Below are 17,977 nucleotides of genomic sequence, written 5' to 3'. Positions count from 1 at the left end.
TACTTGATATATACATATATTTTTAATGTGAGCATCTGAATGTCCAGAAAAGTCCCATTGTGTCTATTTTCTGTTTGGATATTGGGGATTCCTTTTAATACTTAGCTGTTCATTTCTTCAAAAAATAAGTTATATATATTATAGGTTTAAAGGTTAAGATGAGAAGGACCTCTAGTCTGAAGGTACTTAAAATATCTTCATTGAAGAGGTAATGCCATGAGAATCTCTGAGAAATGCGGTTTATAAAACTTTGAGGATGATTTCATTGGTCATCAAATTGATCATAGAATTTAGGCCTCTTGTTCTGGGATTGGAAGAGAGTTTAAATTTTTTTCCAGATTCTTATAAAGTGAAAAGCTTTTTAAAATCTGTTGTGAAATTAGTTGGGGATTTTTCCCTTCTTAGTTCTTCCCTAATGTAACTGATTGTTACATAGGTGAATATGGCATTGTTAGATTTGAAACATGGAATTAACCAGCCTTCAGCATTTGCCAGGGGTTATACTGTGTTATTCATTTTCATAATGTGACAATGGATCATGTCCCTGATGTTCACATTTCTACCATGTGGGGTGGCTATTGTTAGTTCTTAATATTGAGTGTTTCAGTATTTTTTTGTTTACTTGGTCATGTCTCAGGTCTTCTCAATATTTAAGTAAAGAGTAAGTGGTATGATTTTATGTCATTTTGTAGTAATATACAGGATATATGGAAATTGTAGTCCACTTAAAGGTTTTAGATCAAAACTGAAATGTTTTTGATATGGTCTTCTGTAATATGGGGAATTGGGAAAAGAGTTGGATAAACAGATTTTCTTTGATTTAGGAGAGTAGAGGGGCACCTGGGTGGCTTAGTAGGTTAAGGCTTCGATTCTTGATTTTGGCTCAGGTCATGATCCTCAGGGTCATGAGATCAAGTTCCCCGATTGGTTCCAGTGCTTAGTGGGGAGTCTGCTTGAGGTTGTCGTCCCTTGCCCTTCTCCCCACTCATGCTCACTAGCACACTCTCTCAAATAAATAAATCTTAAAAAAAAAGAAAAAGATCTTTAAGACAGTAGTGTTGTGTTTTTGCTGGGGAGAGGTAGGTAGCGGGGAGGACTTTTTGACCTCACAGTCCACATTGACCTTAGTATTCCTTAATTCTGAGACTGAGGTCTCCTCACCAGATTGTTTTTATCATAGACATTAGAAGGCACTTGGTGAGGTCACAAAAGGTGTTCTGGACATCATTCTTTCTAAGACCTCAAATTTATTTTTCACCTCCATTCCCAAAGTGAGCCTGTTGAATAATATGTCATGAGCTGTGCAAATTAGGATGCTCAAAAAACAAGAGGTAGGGAAATTTATAGATATATTAGCCAGTTAGTTTTCTAAGGAGGTGGTTGTGGAAGTAGGAGGGAAATAAAGTCTTAAGTTCTTTTCGTCACTTGGAGTCGTCATAGGGTACCTTCAGTTCCATCCGCCCTCTTTCCTTTCTAAGTTTTTGAGCTGTTTTCTCTAAGTAGCAAACCCACTTTCACTTACTGTGCAGAATTAGAGTTAGTAGGACATTCACTGCCCTGCCTGTGCCTTTAGCTTTGCATGACCAAGAGGCACTTCTGAAGCTATTTATTATCTTTTCTAGATGCATTCATAGGTTTGAACTCTCAATGATCAAACGCAAATAATTATATTTTAATCTATATCTAGTATAAATAACCAGAAGTTTCATTTAATAATGTATTAGATAAGTACATAAGTGTGGGAAGGGGCCTTAGAAATAATTGTAAATCTAAGCCTGTCATTAATCAGATGAAATATACTGAAGTCCTAAGATTTGTCACTGGACTCATTGTCACAAAATGTGATCATATATTTTGGCGCATATCAGTAATATGATAGTTTTCGAGAAGTATATCCCAGAGATGAATGTGTTGTCCACTAATGCGGATGAATGAGAAATTTGGGAGGTGGGAGAGACTTTGGTTACAGAATGTTTCACAGAAGTGTTACCTGGTTTTACATACTTGGTTGATCTTTAATATATTCTCCCTCTCTCTCTCTTTCTTTCTGTCTCTGTCTATAATAATGTTAGAAATATAAGGCTATCAGAAAGTTTCAGAGGAAATAGAACTTTTAATAGATGGGACTTTTTTTTTTCCTAAGGCATGATCATATGGCTTATGATTTATGAAAATAAATGTTTCAGTGTATTCAAAGATTGGATACCATGATCTTTAGGTTGCCTTTTATGGTGGGGAAGTTATCAACAGCCTTCTCTCTTTTACAGCCTAGGGAGTCTCAGATTGTAAATAGCCTGGTTGAGTGGGAGAGACTGAACCAAGGGTCAGGCAGTCTGCTTCTCAAGCTGTATTATCAAAAGAAATGTGTATCTTCTGAGTATTATCTCTATGTTCCAAAAATAAATAAAATGCAGTTTCCTATTACTGGTTATTTGCCTTCTCTGTGCCGTAGGAAATTTCTGTTGGCATAGTAAATAGGGAGATGAGTGTTTGCAGGGTGAAATTGTAAGTCTAAGGTTTCCTTTATTTCTCTTGTATTGTATTATGAAAAATTTAAAGTATACAGAAAGTTGAGGGAATTATATGCTGAATACCCATTTCTACCACTTAGATTTATAATTGATAACATTGTGAAATAGTTGCTTTTTCATACATCTGTTGATCCATCTATAAGATATATTTTTAGTAGATTGTATCTTTATGTTTAGAATAACCATTAAAACCTAAGCAAAAAGTGTATATATACACCTATGTGTGTATATATATATGTCATTTTTTACTCCTTCTCTAAGTCCTGATAAGCCATGGTAACAGATTCTTTTTTGTAGAATTCAGGAAGAAGAATGGGATAAATACATTATACCTGCTAAGTCAGAGTCTGAAAAATACAAAGTGAGCCGAACATTCAGCTTCCTCATGAATAGGATGACAAGCCCTCGGAATAAATCTAAGGTAATTAAAGTTCTCTGCCCATTGTGTTTAAAATGTAGCTGGTTCCATTTTTTGGCAGTTAGTATAGTTTTCACTTGCCCTTTAAAATCACCTGTCTGAGATTTCGTACACATGTTCTTGAAGACCTCTCCACTTCTTACGGAATATTGTCTAAGTCGTTGGAAGTACAGGACAGTGGTAGGCTGGCCACTATTCGTTCTGGCATTACTGTACTCCTCTGTGTGCCATCCCTACGTGCAGACAGAAAATGTAGAGACCCTGTATGGCTTCTGTAAGTACATGGCTCTCAGCATATGTCTTTTCTCATTTCTCTCCACCTGGCGGTTGCTGTTGAATCTGAAGACAAAAAGCAAGGATGCCAAAGACAAAGAGAAGCTGAGCCGACATCAGTTTGTCCCTGGAACATTCTCTGGGGTTCTACAGTGTTCGGTTTGTGACAAAACGCTCCTGGGGAAGGAGTCATTCCAGTGTTCCAGTAAGTTCTTGGGCCCAGTGTGTGCTGTCTTTGCATTTTGTGTCCCCAGAAAATAAGTGATAGGAGAAGAGGGCTATTGTTTTTTGCCTTTTTAAAGATTTACTGATTTATTTTAGTAGAGGTAGGGACAGAAGGAGATCTTTTTTTTAAAAGATTTTATTTATTTATTTGACAGAGATCACAAGTAGGCAGAGAGGCAGGCAGAGAGAGGGAGAGGGAAGCAGGCTCCCTGCTGAGCAGAGAGCCCGATGCGGGGCTGGATCCCAGGACTCTGGGATCATGACCTGAGCCAAAGGCAGAGGCTTTAACCCACTGAGCCACCCAGGCGCCCCGGGAGAGAGAGTCTTAAGCAGACTCTCTGCTGAGCATGGACCTCGATGCAGGGATTGATCTAACGACCCTGAAATTATGACCTGAGCCAAAACTAAGAGTCAGATGCTCCAGCGACTGTGCCATCTGGGCGCCTGGAGAGAGGGCCGTTGTTCAGGGTAGCATTGCATGTGTGATTTAACAACCTACCGAGCAGTGACTCCTGATGGTTAGAGTCAGTGCTTTTTGTCCACAAGTGACAGCCCCCAGAACCCCAGACCTGTATATCTCACTGCCTACTTAATGCTTCCACTGGGACGTCTAAACAGCTTCTCAGAAGTTGCATGTCGGAAGTGGAGCTCTGCTTTCCCGCTCCTGTGCCCGCGTTTGGGCTGATCTCTCCATTAATGGCAGCTTTAGTGCGCCAGACAGATGCTCATGGTAAAAATCTTGGGGTCTTTCTGTATGCCTCTTTCTCACATCCCACATCTAGGCCTTCAGCAATCCTCTTGGCTCAGTCTTCCCAATATGTATGAAAGCCAGCCTCCTTTCACCCTGCTGTTGGTATCACCCCGGTCTAACGCCACCATTTCAGTAGCTTTCTAACTGGTTTCCTTGTATTTTTAGCACAAATTGCACACTTCTGAAAACATCTGTTCTCAAAATATCGACCAGAGTGAGCTTGTGAAGCCACAGATCCCTGTGTTCCAGATCCTCCAGTGGCTTCCTGTCATCCCCCAAGGAAGGCAAAAGCCCTGACAATGGGTGCAAGTCCCCGTCATCTCTCCCGTTGTCCTCTCCCCCATTCTCCCTCTGCTGTAGTCACTCTGGCATCTTTGCTGTTCCTCAGCGCGGCGGGCACACTACACCAGAAGGCCTTTCCTGGCTCTTCCTTCTGCCTGCTGTGCTTCTCCCTCAGCCTCAGGGACTGGTTGCTCCCTCACCTCCTTCAGGTTTGTTCAGATAACATGTTCTCAGTCAGCCCTCTCCTGACCAACCCTGTATTTGGCTCACACCAGGGACTCAGAGCAACCCTGTCTGTGGCCATCATTGCCCAGAGACTTCTGGTCTCCCAGACCAATGGGACAAAAACCAATCTCACAACCCACATACCAAAAGGCTTCCTTCTGTGTGAATGGTACAGGCTCACTCCTTGGGCATGCTGAGTCCCTTTCCCCCTTGTCCCCACACCCAATACCATTCACTCCTTCACTACCTTTATTCTGAATAAGTACTTGTACCACATTACTCTTTTATCTACTCACATCCGCTTAAGGACTTCTCTCCCTTCTTGTTTCCTGAACTAAGCCCACACTTTGCAAATAGATGCATTTGGCTCCATTTGTGCTGAATAATTCCACAGTTAGTTCCCTCTTCAGCCTTGGTTTATGACCAGAAGCCTTGCCAGGCGTGTTGTCCTTACCTCCCACCATGTGTGTTCTCCTGCCTCTGACCCTTTGCTTCTGATGATCTCCCTCCTCTTCATTTCTCCCAACTCTTGTGCATCTGTCTTGATTTCTTACCTCATCTTGGGAGGTCTCCCCTGACCACTGTGTCCAGAACTTCTGTGTACCACATGTATGATCTATTTATCCTATTCCATTCTGTACTGGATTATGGACAGCCTCTTGTTTTTTAACTACTAAAATAGACTTCAGGGACTAAAATGATACTGTGATCCTTCTGTATCCCCAGCAGCCACTAGCACAAAGCCCAGCCCTTGGGCATTCCTGTGTAGTTAATGACAGACAGAAAACTGGGACGGGGGTCATGGGGAGGGAGGTGGGCTCACTGAAAGGTAGATTCTAGTGTAGCTCAGAGCATGTTGGTTCACAGAAAAGTTGGTCAAATGGATGGCCATAAAAGTTTGAGTGGAAAATGGAAATGGCTGAAAATATGGAGGATGTATTTATTTAAAAAAATTATTTTTTAAATGCATTCAGACTCATAAAAGATACAAGGCTTAAGGAAAAATTCAAAGTTATCCCAAATCTTACTAAGTAGAGAAGATGGCTATCCATACTTTAATTGAGTCCAGGGTAATTATTTTAAAAGTTAGCTATTTATGCTAATGTTTTATTTGATATGAAATGTGTTTAATTTCTCCTTACTTAGGGTATGTTTAAGTTTTTCCCAATTTTTTCCCAACAAATGATGTGGTAAGTGGCATTTCTTTGCATATAACACTGTCCACATTTTGTTTTCTTTTAATGACTTTTATTTATTTATTTGAAAGAGGGAGAAAGAGATTGCGAACTAGGAGAGGGGAAGGGAGAGAGGAAGAGAGTATCAAGCAGGCTCCCCGCTGACCAAGGAGCCTGACTTGGGGCTCCAATCCCAGGACCCTGAGATCGTGACCTGAGTGGAAACCAATAGTCAGACACTTTACCAGCTGAGGTACCCAGGTACCCCAACACTGTCCACATTTTAGGCTATTGTCTTACATTCTAGCATCAGTATGAGAATATGATATGTTTCCTCTTTAACACAGTTTTTAAAAAGTTGCAGATTTATAGTCTTTAAGAAGAGGAGTGTTGGGGATTTAAACTTTGGTTATTAAGTTTTTTTTACACGGGGCAAGAGATTTTGACATTTATAAACTCAGCTGTTACTGGTAAATCTTATTTTATGTGTATTTTTGTTTTTAATTGTGAAGGTTACTATTTCTAATCTTAAAAATGTGATATATTAAACAAAATTCAAAATTCCGGTGTTTGTATTCTTTTTTAAAATCTGAGTTTCTAGGGTTTTTTTTTACACATACTATATTTCTATAAAATTATTTTTGTTTATAAATAGGTTTCCCTGCTTATATTTAGATGTTACAGTACTTGGTGCACAGAAGTTGACGAATAACAGCTTCATTGCAGATTTAGTTTTCCTAAGATTTTATTTATTTATTTGACAGACATCACAGGTAGGCAGAGAGGCAGGCAGAGAGAGAGAGAGGAGGAAGCAGGTTCCCTGCTTAGCAGAGAGCCCAATGTGGGGCTCGATCCCAGGACCCTGGGATCATGACCTGAGCCAAAGACAGAGGCTTTAAACCACTGAGCCACCCAGGCACCCCAGATTTAGTTAAAATTACCCTTTTAATGCCTTTTATTGCCGTTGACATTGATTTTTACCTTCTCTAAAATTAATGTTCCTCTTGCTTTCCTTTTCTTTGTATTTTCCCTATTTCTGTGTTTTTATTTTATATTTTTTTATTTTCTGTGTTTTCAGTTTGGGGTGTGTGTCTTTAATTTAGCTGTAGTTAATCTGTAACTGAGAGATACAATTCTATAACAAGGCTTTTTTTTTCTTATTTACATTTAATTTTACAGCTGTCGACTATCTTTTATAGTTCTTTGCTCTTTTTCTTAATGTCTTATTTAGCTGTTTATACCATGTGTTGTTGGTGTTTATGTTCTCACGGATTTGGCAAGATAAGCTCTTGTACTATCTACTTGTAAATTTTAAGGCTTATACTTGAATGTTCTTTAATTCCTCTTATATTTACCCTTTTTTCCCTAGACTCTATTGGTATACTAAACTAGTAAATTGATATTTTTATGTTGTGTGCTTAATCTTTGAAGAATAGTGTTCTTTTTCAAGAATGATTTGATATTTGTACTCATTTCTCTGTCTCGGCCTATAATTTTTTTTTAGATATGATTCTTTGCTTGGCTGGTTTTGCTACTTCTCTTTTTTTCTTTTTTAAAATAAAGCTGATTGATTCTTGTACTTTTAATTTTGATTCTGCTCTTAAGAGTCTTGAGTAGGATTTCAGGTAAATCTTTTTTTCAAAAGCATTATTGGAGTGATGTTTTCTGAAACCTTGTGTATCTAAGGAGGTATATTTTTGCTTCCTTCTTTCACACACAAAAAAGAGATTCATCTGGCTAAATAAATTCCTAGGCCAAAATCTTTCCCCCAAAGAGCTTGTCAACATTGATCTGTGAATTTTGGGCATTGACTATTACAGTAGAAAAGTTTTGGGGCCTGTCTGACCTTACTACTTTGTTGGTAACCTGGTCTGCCTAGATGCTTGAGAACTTTAAATTTTTCAGTCACACAGATATTGTCAGAATGTGTCTACAGACTGGTGTCGTTTAATTCCTAGAAAACAGGGAGACCTTTTGAGTTGCCTTTTGTAGTTCTTTTTCACTTCGATAAAAGTTTTTGTCGGTTGTAGCTTTGACTATTGCTTCTGATGTCATTTTTCTGATTTCTTCCTTGGAGAAGTGTGATCTCTGTTACCTTTTTTTGTAGGACATCTTCTACTTTATAATTATACCCTCCTTTTTCCCTACATTCAGGAGGGAACCTTTCAAGTTTAATTTCCCAGTGCTGCTTTGATATTTTGGTTAAATTGATTCTTCTCCATTGGGTCCAAGTTCTGCTTTATTGTCCCCCAAAGCTCCATCTCCCTCTCATTGTGCTGGCTTGATGTAAGGTCCTTTACTCCCTTCATGGCCTTTTGGTCCTATTTTATGTCTCTGAGGAAAACACATTTCAAATATCCAAGGTTTTCTTCTCTGTTTCAAGAGTTAATAATCATCAGTGGCTTACTTTTTCTGTGAGTTTCCTGTCTAACTTTGTGGTATCTTGTAGTGTCCACTTTTTCCCCTTTTCCTTTCATTTGCTTGTTCTGCAATGAGGAGAGAGCAGTTTGCTTTCCACATTTGCCAGCAGGGCCAGCACATGGATAGTCCTGACCTCTGCTTGTTGGCCATTAAGGTATTCCACCTACAGTGGAAAGAGGTTGGGTTCACTTCTCAGTGACTTATAAGCACTTTTCCAGTGTGGCTGGGATGGAACTAAATGGGACCTTCTACCTATGAGAAAGGATTCTTAGTAATGAAGATTGTGATAAGCCACAGGCTCCATTCTACAGAGTATGCGTTGGGGGTGGGTGGGACAAGAGAGTCATGGCAGGGAGGGTAGAGGCTGGAGGGTATGGAGGGCAGGAAGACAACAGCCTGGCAGAAAGCAGTCCCCACACACAGGGGTGGCTTTCAGTGAAGACAGCCTGCTTCTCTGAACCAGGGGGGCAGAAAGGAGCAGGCAAACTTTTGGTGAAATTGAGGCCGCATGTGGTGCGAAGGAAGACAGCAAGCAGCAAACTTGTCTCTTTCAATGTGGCTACCTGTAGTTAGCAGGAATTCCTCCTGGAGCCTGATAGTACTTTTTTCAGCATTGTTGTGAGTTTGTTCTCTTTCTTTCCATCTTGCAAGGCATTCTGTCTGGTGCAGGAGTGGGCAGCTGCCACCAGCCAGATATCAGAAGTCCCTGGCCACGTAGGGCATATAGTAGTACATGAGTTCTCAGGCGGATGCAGAAGTGTCTATTGTGAATAATCGTAGGTTTCATAATTGGTAAGACTCTGTGCAGAAGGGGAAAAATATCTCCAAGGAAATGAAAACATTAACCATGTGCTTGTTGTACTCAAGGGTGGGGCTGGCTACATGTGACTTAGATATTTTTCCTTCTGTTTTCAAAATATTTTTGTGTGCTACTTTTATGATGACCAGTAAAGCACCATGCTGTCTTACTCATTTTTGTCTTTCAGACTGTAATGCAAACGTACACAAGGGTTGTAAAGATGCTGCCCCTCCGTGTACCAAGGTAATCTGTCATTTGTTTTACTTACACATACATAGCTTTGTTGCTTCCTGTTACCTGTTTAGGTTTTTATTATTTTATTACTGTCTGTATTTGTTTCTAAAGTGATCATTATAGTGATTAAAACACACACACACACACACACACACACACACACACACACAGGTTCAGAGTGCATAGTTGTTTCCTAAACTATCCACCTTTGGAACTAAGGAAAGCTCCAGTGTGGCCCTATTTGTGTATAAGGTGTAAGTGGGTTAGTCTTTCTGTTGAGAACCTGGGTTTACCAGTGTGGACCTCAAGGGTTTGTATGTGAAGCCTTGAGCAGTAATTCTCAAACATCAGCAGATAGCAGCATCACCTGGAGGACCTGCGAAAACCAGGTTTCTGGTCCCCATTCTCCTATTTTCTGATCCAGTAGGCTCTGGGTGAGGTCCAAGACTTTGTATTTCTAACAAGTTCCCCAGTGGTCCTGCTGTCTTGAAGCCACACTGGGAGGTCCCTGGAATAAAGGAGAGGTTTCTGAGTTTGGGAGTGGGCTTGAGGAAATGGGCACATCTGTCGCATCTCTTCCTTTCTTTCCCACTCTATCGTCATGTCCGAATTGTATGAGTGAGCATGGTGACGCTTCAAAGGGAACCTTGGGGGTCTCCAGCCTCTGTGCCAATTGAAACAGACCATGTGTGGGCTCACATAGTTACGGGTGATTTTTCAATATCCTGGGGTGTTGTGACTGGTAGGAGAAAGGCAGCGCTGATAGGAACTCCTCTCTCAGCGATCTGGATCCATGAGGAGGAGGTTTCTGGTTCCCATACACTTTTCACAGAGCTGGGATGTTCCTGATGTGTGTTCTGGAGGAACACCTTTCTTACAACTTGCACATTTCATTATCATAACTTTTTTTATGTTATTTTTTTTTCAGTGTTCCAAGATTCATTGTTTATGTAACACACCCAGTGCTCCATGCAATATGTGCCTTCCTTAATACCTACCACCAGGCTCACACAACCCCCCATCCCCTACCCCTCCAAAACCCTCAGTTTGTTTCTCAGAATCCACAGTCTCATGGTTTGTCTCCCCCTCCAATTTCCCCCAACTCACTTCCCTTCTCCATCTCCCCATGTCCTCCATGTTATTCCTTACGCTTTACAAGTAAGTGAAACCATATGATAATTGACTCTCTCTGCTTGACTTATTTCACTCAGCATAATCTCCTCTACTCCCATCCATGTTGATGCAAAAGTTGGGTATTCATCCTTTCTGATGGAGGCATAATACTCCATTGTAGATATGGACCAGATCTTCTTTATCCATCCGTCCGTAGAAGGGCATCTTGGCTCTTTCCACAGTTTGGTGATTGTGACCATTGCTTCTGTGAGCATTGGGGTACAGATGGCCCTTCTTTTCACTACGTCTTGTTCATTATCATAACATCTTCCTCTTCGATGCGTTTAACATCTTTTGCTTTAAATTCTTCTTCGTTTGACATGAGATAACAAAAATGATATAGATAATAATCCTGTGTAACTGGGTGGACATTTTTGTAGTCAGGTGGAATTTAATCTCATTTTACCTGTTTCTAATGTTCTTTACCAGAAATTCCAAGAGAAATACAACAAGAACAAACCGCAGACCATCCTTGGAAGTAAGTGATGTGGAAATGCCAGTTTCATACATACCATACTTTTTTCCAATGTGAAATAACTGCTCCTTCTGTTTTTCTCCTTTGTCCAAATATTTCTTCTTTCAAAACATGATTAGTGTAATATTTAGTTACTCACGGAGGTAAAGGATGGTATAAACTTCTAGGCCAGCCTAATAGCCTTTGCGCTAGATATACTATATCATATTTTATCTCAGAGAGGGCTAAAGGGGGGAACGTGTTAGGATATTGCCTCAATTCTAAGACACAATCTAGTATAATATGCACTATTAATTCAATAACAACCTTTGGAGGAAAAGAAAGTGTACATAACTGTTTTCCTAGTGCTAACACATACTCACCTACACAAATACCTATCACATGCTTCTTCAGAATCAGAGTTAGGGAGAAAACCCTGAAGTTTGCAGTCTACAGTCCTTGGTGTCCATTATCATAGTGACCTGGCCCTGCTTATTAGTTGGGCTTGAGTCTCTGATCTCATCAGCCCTTTTAGGATGACAGTGAAATTGGAAGGCATGCTGGCATTCTTCTCTCACGTGGTTAAACTTGGTGCTTCCGTTTTTCCTTGAATTATAGATTGCTTCATATGAGATGATTCCTCTTGGCGCTAATTGGAAACCTCCAACAGTAGTTGACATTGCATGTAGGAACCAGGGGCCATCATCTCCTAAGTTTGAAAATCTTTCCATTCGTTGTGAGAGACTTCGCAGTTTGTTCTGCCTCCATTATGGCATTGCTTGCCTCACGGCAGGCATCTTTATGTTTGTGGTCACTTTTCATTTGAATGCTCTCACAGTGTGACCATTGTTTCCAAAACTCCTTGAATCAGGGGACAATACACTATGCAGATTCGTGGTGATCAGCAGTTGGGTGTGATGTTATACAGGGTAAGCTAGTGCAGAGTCACGACTGTGACTTCCTTTACACCCCTGCTTGGACAGAAGTCCCTTTGATTGTAGTTGTGAGGCACTTGTCAGTTTCATGAGGTTCAGCATGAAAATAAAAGAGCCTTATAATCGATAAAATTCCTTCTCTGAGAGTCATGAAAATCAAGCCAAATCATACATGTATAAAACCCTCTGTAATATCCTGGGGTTCCATGCAAGTATTGATCCTCTTCTGCTTGAGAAGGTGTGTGCTATATCCCTACAGTAGGACTCAAACATTTCCTGAGGATCATGTATAGTACACATCGAATGTAAAAGCACATATGCCTGTAACGATTGAGAAGACATTGTTGAGAAGGAATTTGGAAGAAACCGGAAAGGTATCGTAGCACTCTGTAGTTTTCAGTGTGCAAGAGAGAAGAGCTCAGCCTGGCTTGCACGTTTCATTTGCCTGAAGTTCTCACCCCATAAGGAGCAGACTCCCCGCATCATTCCAATCCACTGACCTGCTCTGTGTGTGTTGGTGTGTGTGTGTGATTGTTGGTACATACAATATGCATTCTACTAATAGTGCTAATAACACCTTGCATCTCGTTAAAGCTGGCTGGAAGGAGTACAAGCAGTGGTTTATGGGAGAGCTCTCCCAGTGTTTCCCCATTCCATCTTCCTGTTTGTGTAAGCCCAGCTGCCCACAGTCTCCAAGTGACTGTGCTGAAGCAGGCCGGCTTCATGGGTATCAGGAGGGTGTGAAATGGAAGGGACATTTGAACCAGGTGTCAGGATTTCGAAAGGAGACTGGTGTCATGGCTGGATATGCGACACATTAACAGCAGCCATTTGAGTGTTTTGCTTCTAGGCTTTTAAGGGACTCCTTGTAATTACTGCTCTCTGTGAAAACCGCATAAAGCACCCATTTTGATTTCTAGACTCTTCCTTTCGTGACATCCCGCAACCTGGTCTCTCCTTGCACCCTTCTTCTTCCATGCCTATCGGATTGCCCACCAGGAGGAAAGAAGCTTCAGCACAGGCCCATCCATTGTCTAGAAGTGTTCCAGGCACTACCTTGGAAAGGTAAGATGGCGAACTGCCCTGGGCCTCCACATCTCAGAGCCACTGCTGGAACTGACTCGTGTTCCTCCTTCCCTCCAGCTTCAGAAGGTCGGGGCCCTCCCTGGAGTCTGAGAGTGACGGGAACACCTGGAGAAGCAGGTCTCATTCTGATGAGCTGCTACAGTCCATGGGCTCTTCTCCCTCCACGGAGTCCTTCCTAATGGAAGGTGAGGAGAAGACACGTTTGTTTCTGTGAGGAATTGCCAGAAGGAATATTTCCAAAGGATCAGACATAGTGTGTGTGTGTGTGTGTGTGTGTTTTAAGGAATTCTGTTTTGTGGTATCTTTTTGGTATAGGTTCTTTTGATAAATGAAAATTTAGCCCCAGTGAATACTCCCAGGTAGTGGCCAAGGATATACAATATATTAAATAGACATGTGGCGTGAAGATAAGAGAATGAGATACATTGTGTGCTTGTTACTGTTTATAAGGTTTTAGAACTAGTGATGAATTGGGATAAGGATCATATGTTAAAAATACGTACTTCTTTGAATTAAGACTGGGCTTGCCTAGATTTCTGAGATACTTATCCCCCATCTGTTGCCCCCTACTTTGTGGGGAATAAAAGCATTTTTTAAAGCGTATTTTGTAAGATGGGATTTAATCTGGTGAACTGTGTGTTGTAGCCACGCTGTATCAGTAAGTGAAGGAGGACCTGAGGGAGGGAGAGTAGTGGGAAGAGAAGGGGGTGGACTCTGCCCCGGGAATCTAGTGCTTTTATGTTAAACTTGAGTCTTCCAATCCATTATCATCTCTTGCTGACTCCTCTGAGCTGGACTGTCTCTCAGGATTGCTGTTTGGACAAATAGGATTTAGCTTTTCTGGAAGGAGTATGGGTGTGTGATATCAGATTCTGTCAGAAAAATCTGTACTCATCTGTGGCTTGAACCCATGTACCCTGCTTTCTTGTTTATATTAAGGACAGTGGGCCAAGTCAAGAGCAAATCACATGGACAAGTACAAAATTCAGATTTGAGTAAACAGTGCAGAGTAACCTGGGGCAAAAGATAGGGTGTGTTTAAGATTCTGTAAGCCCGTTATAGACTCTGAGGTTTACCAAAAATAAAAGAACTAAAATAGAGCATGCCAAAGCAAACAAAAGACTCTTTAAATTATTTATTTGTTTATTTTGGTTGCGGGGGGTGGGGGGGCATGCACACCATCACTGTTTTAATGATTCTTTGGTTCCTTGCAAGCTCCTTTGATTTGGACCCTTTCCGCCGTTTGGTTTCTAGATGTTTCTGCCCCATATCGACAGTATTTTGGCTTAGCTGTTTCTGTGTTCAAAGCAGGTTTATTTCGTGTGATGAATCCATAGATGTGGGTCCTTGGAAAGGTCTTTGTTTTGTGTCACTTCACTTCTGGCTTTTATGTTTTGCACCTACACCAGATGTTGTGGATTCTTCTTTGTGGAGTGACCTCAGCAGTGACGCCCAGGAGTTGGAAGCAGAGTCTTGGAGTCTGGTGGTGGACCCCTCATTTTGCAGTAAGCAGGAGAAAGATGTCATTAAAAGACAGGATGTCATTTTCGGTAAGCATTTAAAATACGCTCTTGGGCCGAAGCAGGGTGTATAGGGGAAAGGGCATGGGATTTGCCATCATAAGACGTGCGTTCAAATCTCCGTTCTATTCCTTTCTAGTTACTTGATTTCAGACAAATGGTTTAATTCACCTGGATCTTAGTTAAAAGGGGGATAATTATATTCACACCTAATTGAGGTGTTGTATGTACATAATACAAAGCAAATTTTATTTCTCAGATCCTTTTCAAGTTTACCTACCCATGGCCAATACTTCCTGCCTTCTGTTCCAAGAATCCCAGAAAGTTTTCACATATTTTAATGCACCCAGGGCTGCTGGATACACAGCTCTGCAGCTTGCCCACGCACAGCAGTGGGTAACCTTCCCATAGACTGTGGTGAGATGGGCAGCACCTCGGTCAGAACAACGTGGGCCTGCGTTCTGCAGACTTAAGTGTGCATTTCAGCTCTGAGATTTTACTATTTCCTCCTTGTGGGAGTGGAAGCAGTCTGAATTAGGGGAAGTTGAATTATCAGCTCGTTAGAGAAAAAAAAATGAAGTTTAAACAATTTTAAAATGCAAAGTAGATCCTCAGAGTGCTTCCAAGAAGTTAGCCTACTTGAAAGATGGGACTCGCTCTTAGTTTTTATCAGTTCTTTGGCTGCAAGTATGGGCCATAGAGTCCGTGGTGACAAGGATTCCTTCTTACGTGTGTCAAGTTGGTAGTTGTGCAGGTCAGGTGGGATGATTGAGCCTGGTTGGAAATCTGTTCAGGGCTGTAGAGCTGGGAAGATGCTGTCCCTTTTATTTCTCATGTAATTTCTATTATACTGTAATTTGTCATCACTTCTTGATTTCATATATTAAAAATAATCTGACCCACTTGGGATGAATTATCACATTCACAGCATGGTGTTTGGGGTCAGAGCAGCTTGTGTTCCAGAGGAAATCCTTCATTCTTCATTGTTTCTTTCTTTCTAAGATTTTATTTATTTGACAGAGCACAAGCAGGGGGAGTGGCAGAGGGAGAGGCAGAAGCAGACTCCCCGCTAAGCAGGGAGCCCCCCTTAGAGCTCTGTTTCAGGACCCTGAGACCATGACCTGAACTGAAGGCAGACACTTAACCTACTGAGCCACCCAGGTGCCCCTTCACTGTCTTTCTTTAAAGGATGAGAAAAATCATTCCTATATTTTGGGTCATATGGATAATTAGATGAAAGGATTAAATCAATTGATATGAATAGGTAGGTGTCTTTAATACAGAGTACGTATGAAAAACTTGGTAGGAAGTAATAACTAGAAGCTAGTGGGTTAAAGAGATTTTTGTTTATGATAACATAATAAAGCTACATTGAGATTTGTTCCCCTCCATGGCTCATATTTTAGAGTCTTCCCAGTAGCCGAGTCTGGAAATACTAATCTAGAATTGTACTTACGGTGCTCCTACAAATCATGAATTGTTTCCTCTCATGATACATTTTTATAATTGAGATAGAATTTGTATACCATAAAATTCATTCCATCACAGTATATCATTCAGTAGTTTTTAGTATGTTCATGAAGTTGTGCAACCATCAGCCACTAATTCCAGAGCATCTGCATTCCTCCAGAAAGAAACCCAGGGCCCTTAATGTTCACTCCCTGTGTTCTCTCCCGTTAGCCCGGGCAGCCATTCATCCACTTGTCCCTGCAGATTTTCCTCGTCCGGGTAGTTGGCATAATTGGAGTTGTCCAGTATGTGGCTGGCTTCCCGCGCTTAGTGTATTGTTTTCAAGGTTCATCTGCGGTGTATATTAATACTTCATTCTTTTTTATGGCTATCTATTATTTTACTGTAGATATCCTATCTTTTTTTTTTTTCTTAAGATTTTTATTTATTTGACAGAGACACAGCGAGAGAGGGAACACAAGCAGGGGGAGCTACAGAGAGAAAGGGAGCAGGGAGCAGGGAGCCAGATATGGGGCTCGATCCCAGGACCCCGGGATCATGACCCGAGCTGAAGGCAGATGCTTAACGACTGAGCCACCCAGGCGCCCCTATCCTATCTTTTATGTAATTATCATTTAATGGTCATTTTATCAGTGGCTGGTCCTTTTGCCACTTTTGGGGTCACACAGTAACGTTCTGTTTAACCCATGGGAAGAACTGTCAGACTGTTTACCAAAGCAGCTGAACCATTTTCCCTGCCCACCAGTGGGGTACTGAGGATATTGCTTCCTCCACATCCTTGCCAACACTTCCTTATTGTCCCTCCTTTTTATTCCACTTAACCTCGTATATGTGAAGTGGTATCTCATTTTGGTTTTGATTTGCATTTTGCTGGGGGCTAATGATGGTAAGTATCTTTCCATATGTTCCTTGATCATTCGTGTATCTCTTTGGAGAAACATCTGTTCAGATCCTTTGCCCATATTGAACTAGGTTTTTGTTTTGTTTTCTTTCTTTCTTTTTTTTTTTTAGTTCATTTTGTCTTTTTACTGTTGAATTGTAACACTTGTTTCTACACTTGTTTTATGCAAGTCCCTTATGAGATATTTTTCTTGCATTAAAAATTTTTTTCAGTCCTTTTACTGGAAATGCCAGCATTACTTTTTCCATAGAAGCTTAGTAATTAGTGTCATTGGCAGCCACACTTTATTAAAAATTATTATTTGAAAACCAAGCAAGGTCATTGAAAAACATCTGATTCCATGGTCCTTGTAGTATTTAAATCATTGTTGCCATAACTCACCAAGCTGATCATACACATTTTTCTTGAATACCTCCATTTACTAGAAACTCTCCATAGACATTGCATTTTCAATCTAGTAATCTGTGCTAAGACCTGAAATTCCTCTCCCCTAGTTTTGTCTATTGACTCAACCCACATAAGGAGTCTGATCTCTCTCCCTAGGCTGGCCCACTGCCTTCCCTCACCTTTTCTTCTTTCAAAGAAGCCTCATTACTTGCTTTGAGGTTTAGAGCAAGTTAGGTACAACCTTTGGGCATAGTTTATTCATCTAGAAGTACAGATAAGAAGATCTACTTATCTTGGTTCTGAGAAATAAAGAAAAATAGTGTCTACTGTCCAACAATATTAGTACCTATTCTATGCCAGGCCTTAATTCTGGAGACCAGGGAAATAACAGTAAGCAAAATGTACAGATTTTCTGTTCTCATGAACTCGCTTTGGGGAGTTCACAACCTACAGCGTAGTACAGGATATGGGTAAAATACATAATAGGGTGTAGGTAGTGATAAGTGCTGAAAAAAAAAATAGAGTAGTGGGCCATATCAAGCAGGGGGACAAGAGCTATGGAATGTTCAGGCATACAGGGGAGACCTAAGAGACAAGTAATATTCGAAGAGACCTGGATGACTTTAAGAAGGAGCTAGTGGATTTGGGAAGAAAATATCCCAGGCTGCTGGAACAGCAAGCCTGGAGGCCTTGAAGAAGGATCTTACTTTCTCCCAT

The 17,977-nt window shown here is 40.9% G+C and overlaps 1 protein-coding gene across 3 annotated transcripts in view; it reads left to right on the top strand.

Moving 5' to 3' along the window:
* Nucleotides 1-17,977, top strand: part of ARHGEF28 (Rho guanine nucleotide exchange factor 28) — a 311,818-nt gene that overhangs the window by 225,728 nt on the left and 68,113 nt on the right. For all 3 annotated transcript variants that reach the window (XM_032848550.1, XM_032848531.1, XM_032848541.1), the window contains 7 exons: nt 2,829-2,952; nt 3,295-3,427; nt 9,288-9,343; nt 10,937-10,985; nt 12,817-12,961; nt 13,040-13,167; nt 14,392-14,532. In XM_032848550.1, coding sequence (XP_032704441.1) covers nt 2,829-2,952; nt 3,295-3,427; nt 9,288-9,343; nt 10,937-10,985; nt 12,817-12,961; nt 13,040-13,167; nt 14,392-14,532 — 776 coding nt within the window. The remainder of the gene's footprint in view (nt 1-2,828; nt 2,953-3,294; nt 3,428-9,287; nt 9,344-10,936; nt 10,986-12,816; nt 12,962-13,039; nt 13,168-14,391; nt 14,533-17,977) is intronic.

Source organism: Lontra canadensis, unplaced genomic scaffold (assembly GCF_010015895.1).
Source record: "Lontra canadensis isolate GAN:19392208 unplaced genomic scaffold, GSC_riverotter_1.0 scaffold4, whole genome shotgun sequence".
Taxonomy (NCBI): Eukaryota; Metazoa; Chordata; class Mammalia; order Carnivora; family Mustelidae; genus Lontra; species Lontra canadensis.
The sequence above is the reverse complement of the archived record's forward strand: the minus strand, read 5'-3'. Positions and strand labels throughout refer to the sequence as shown.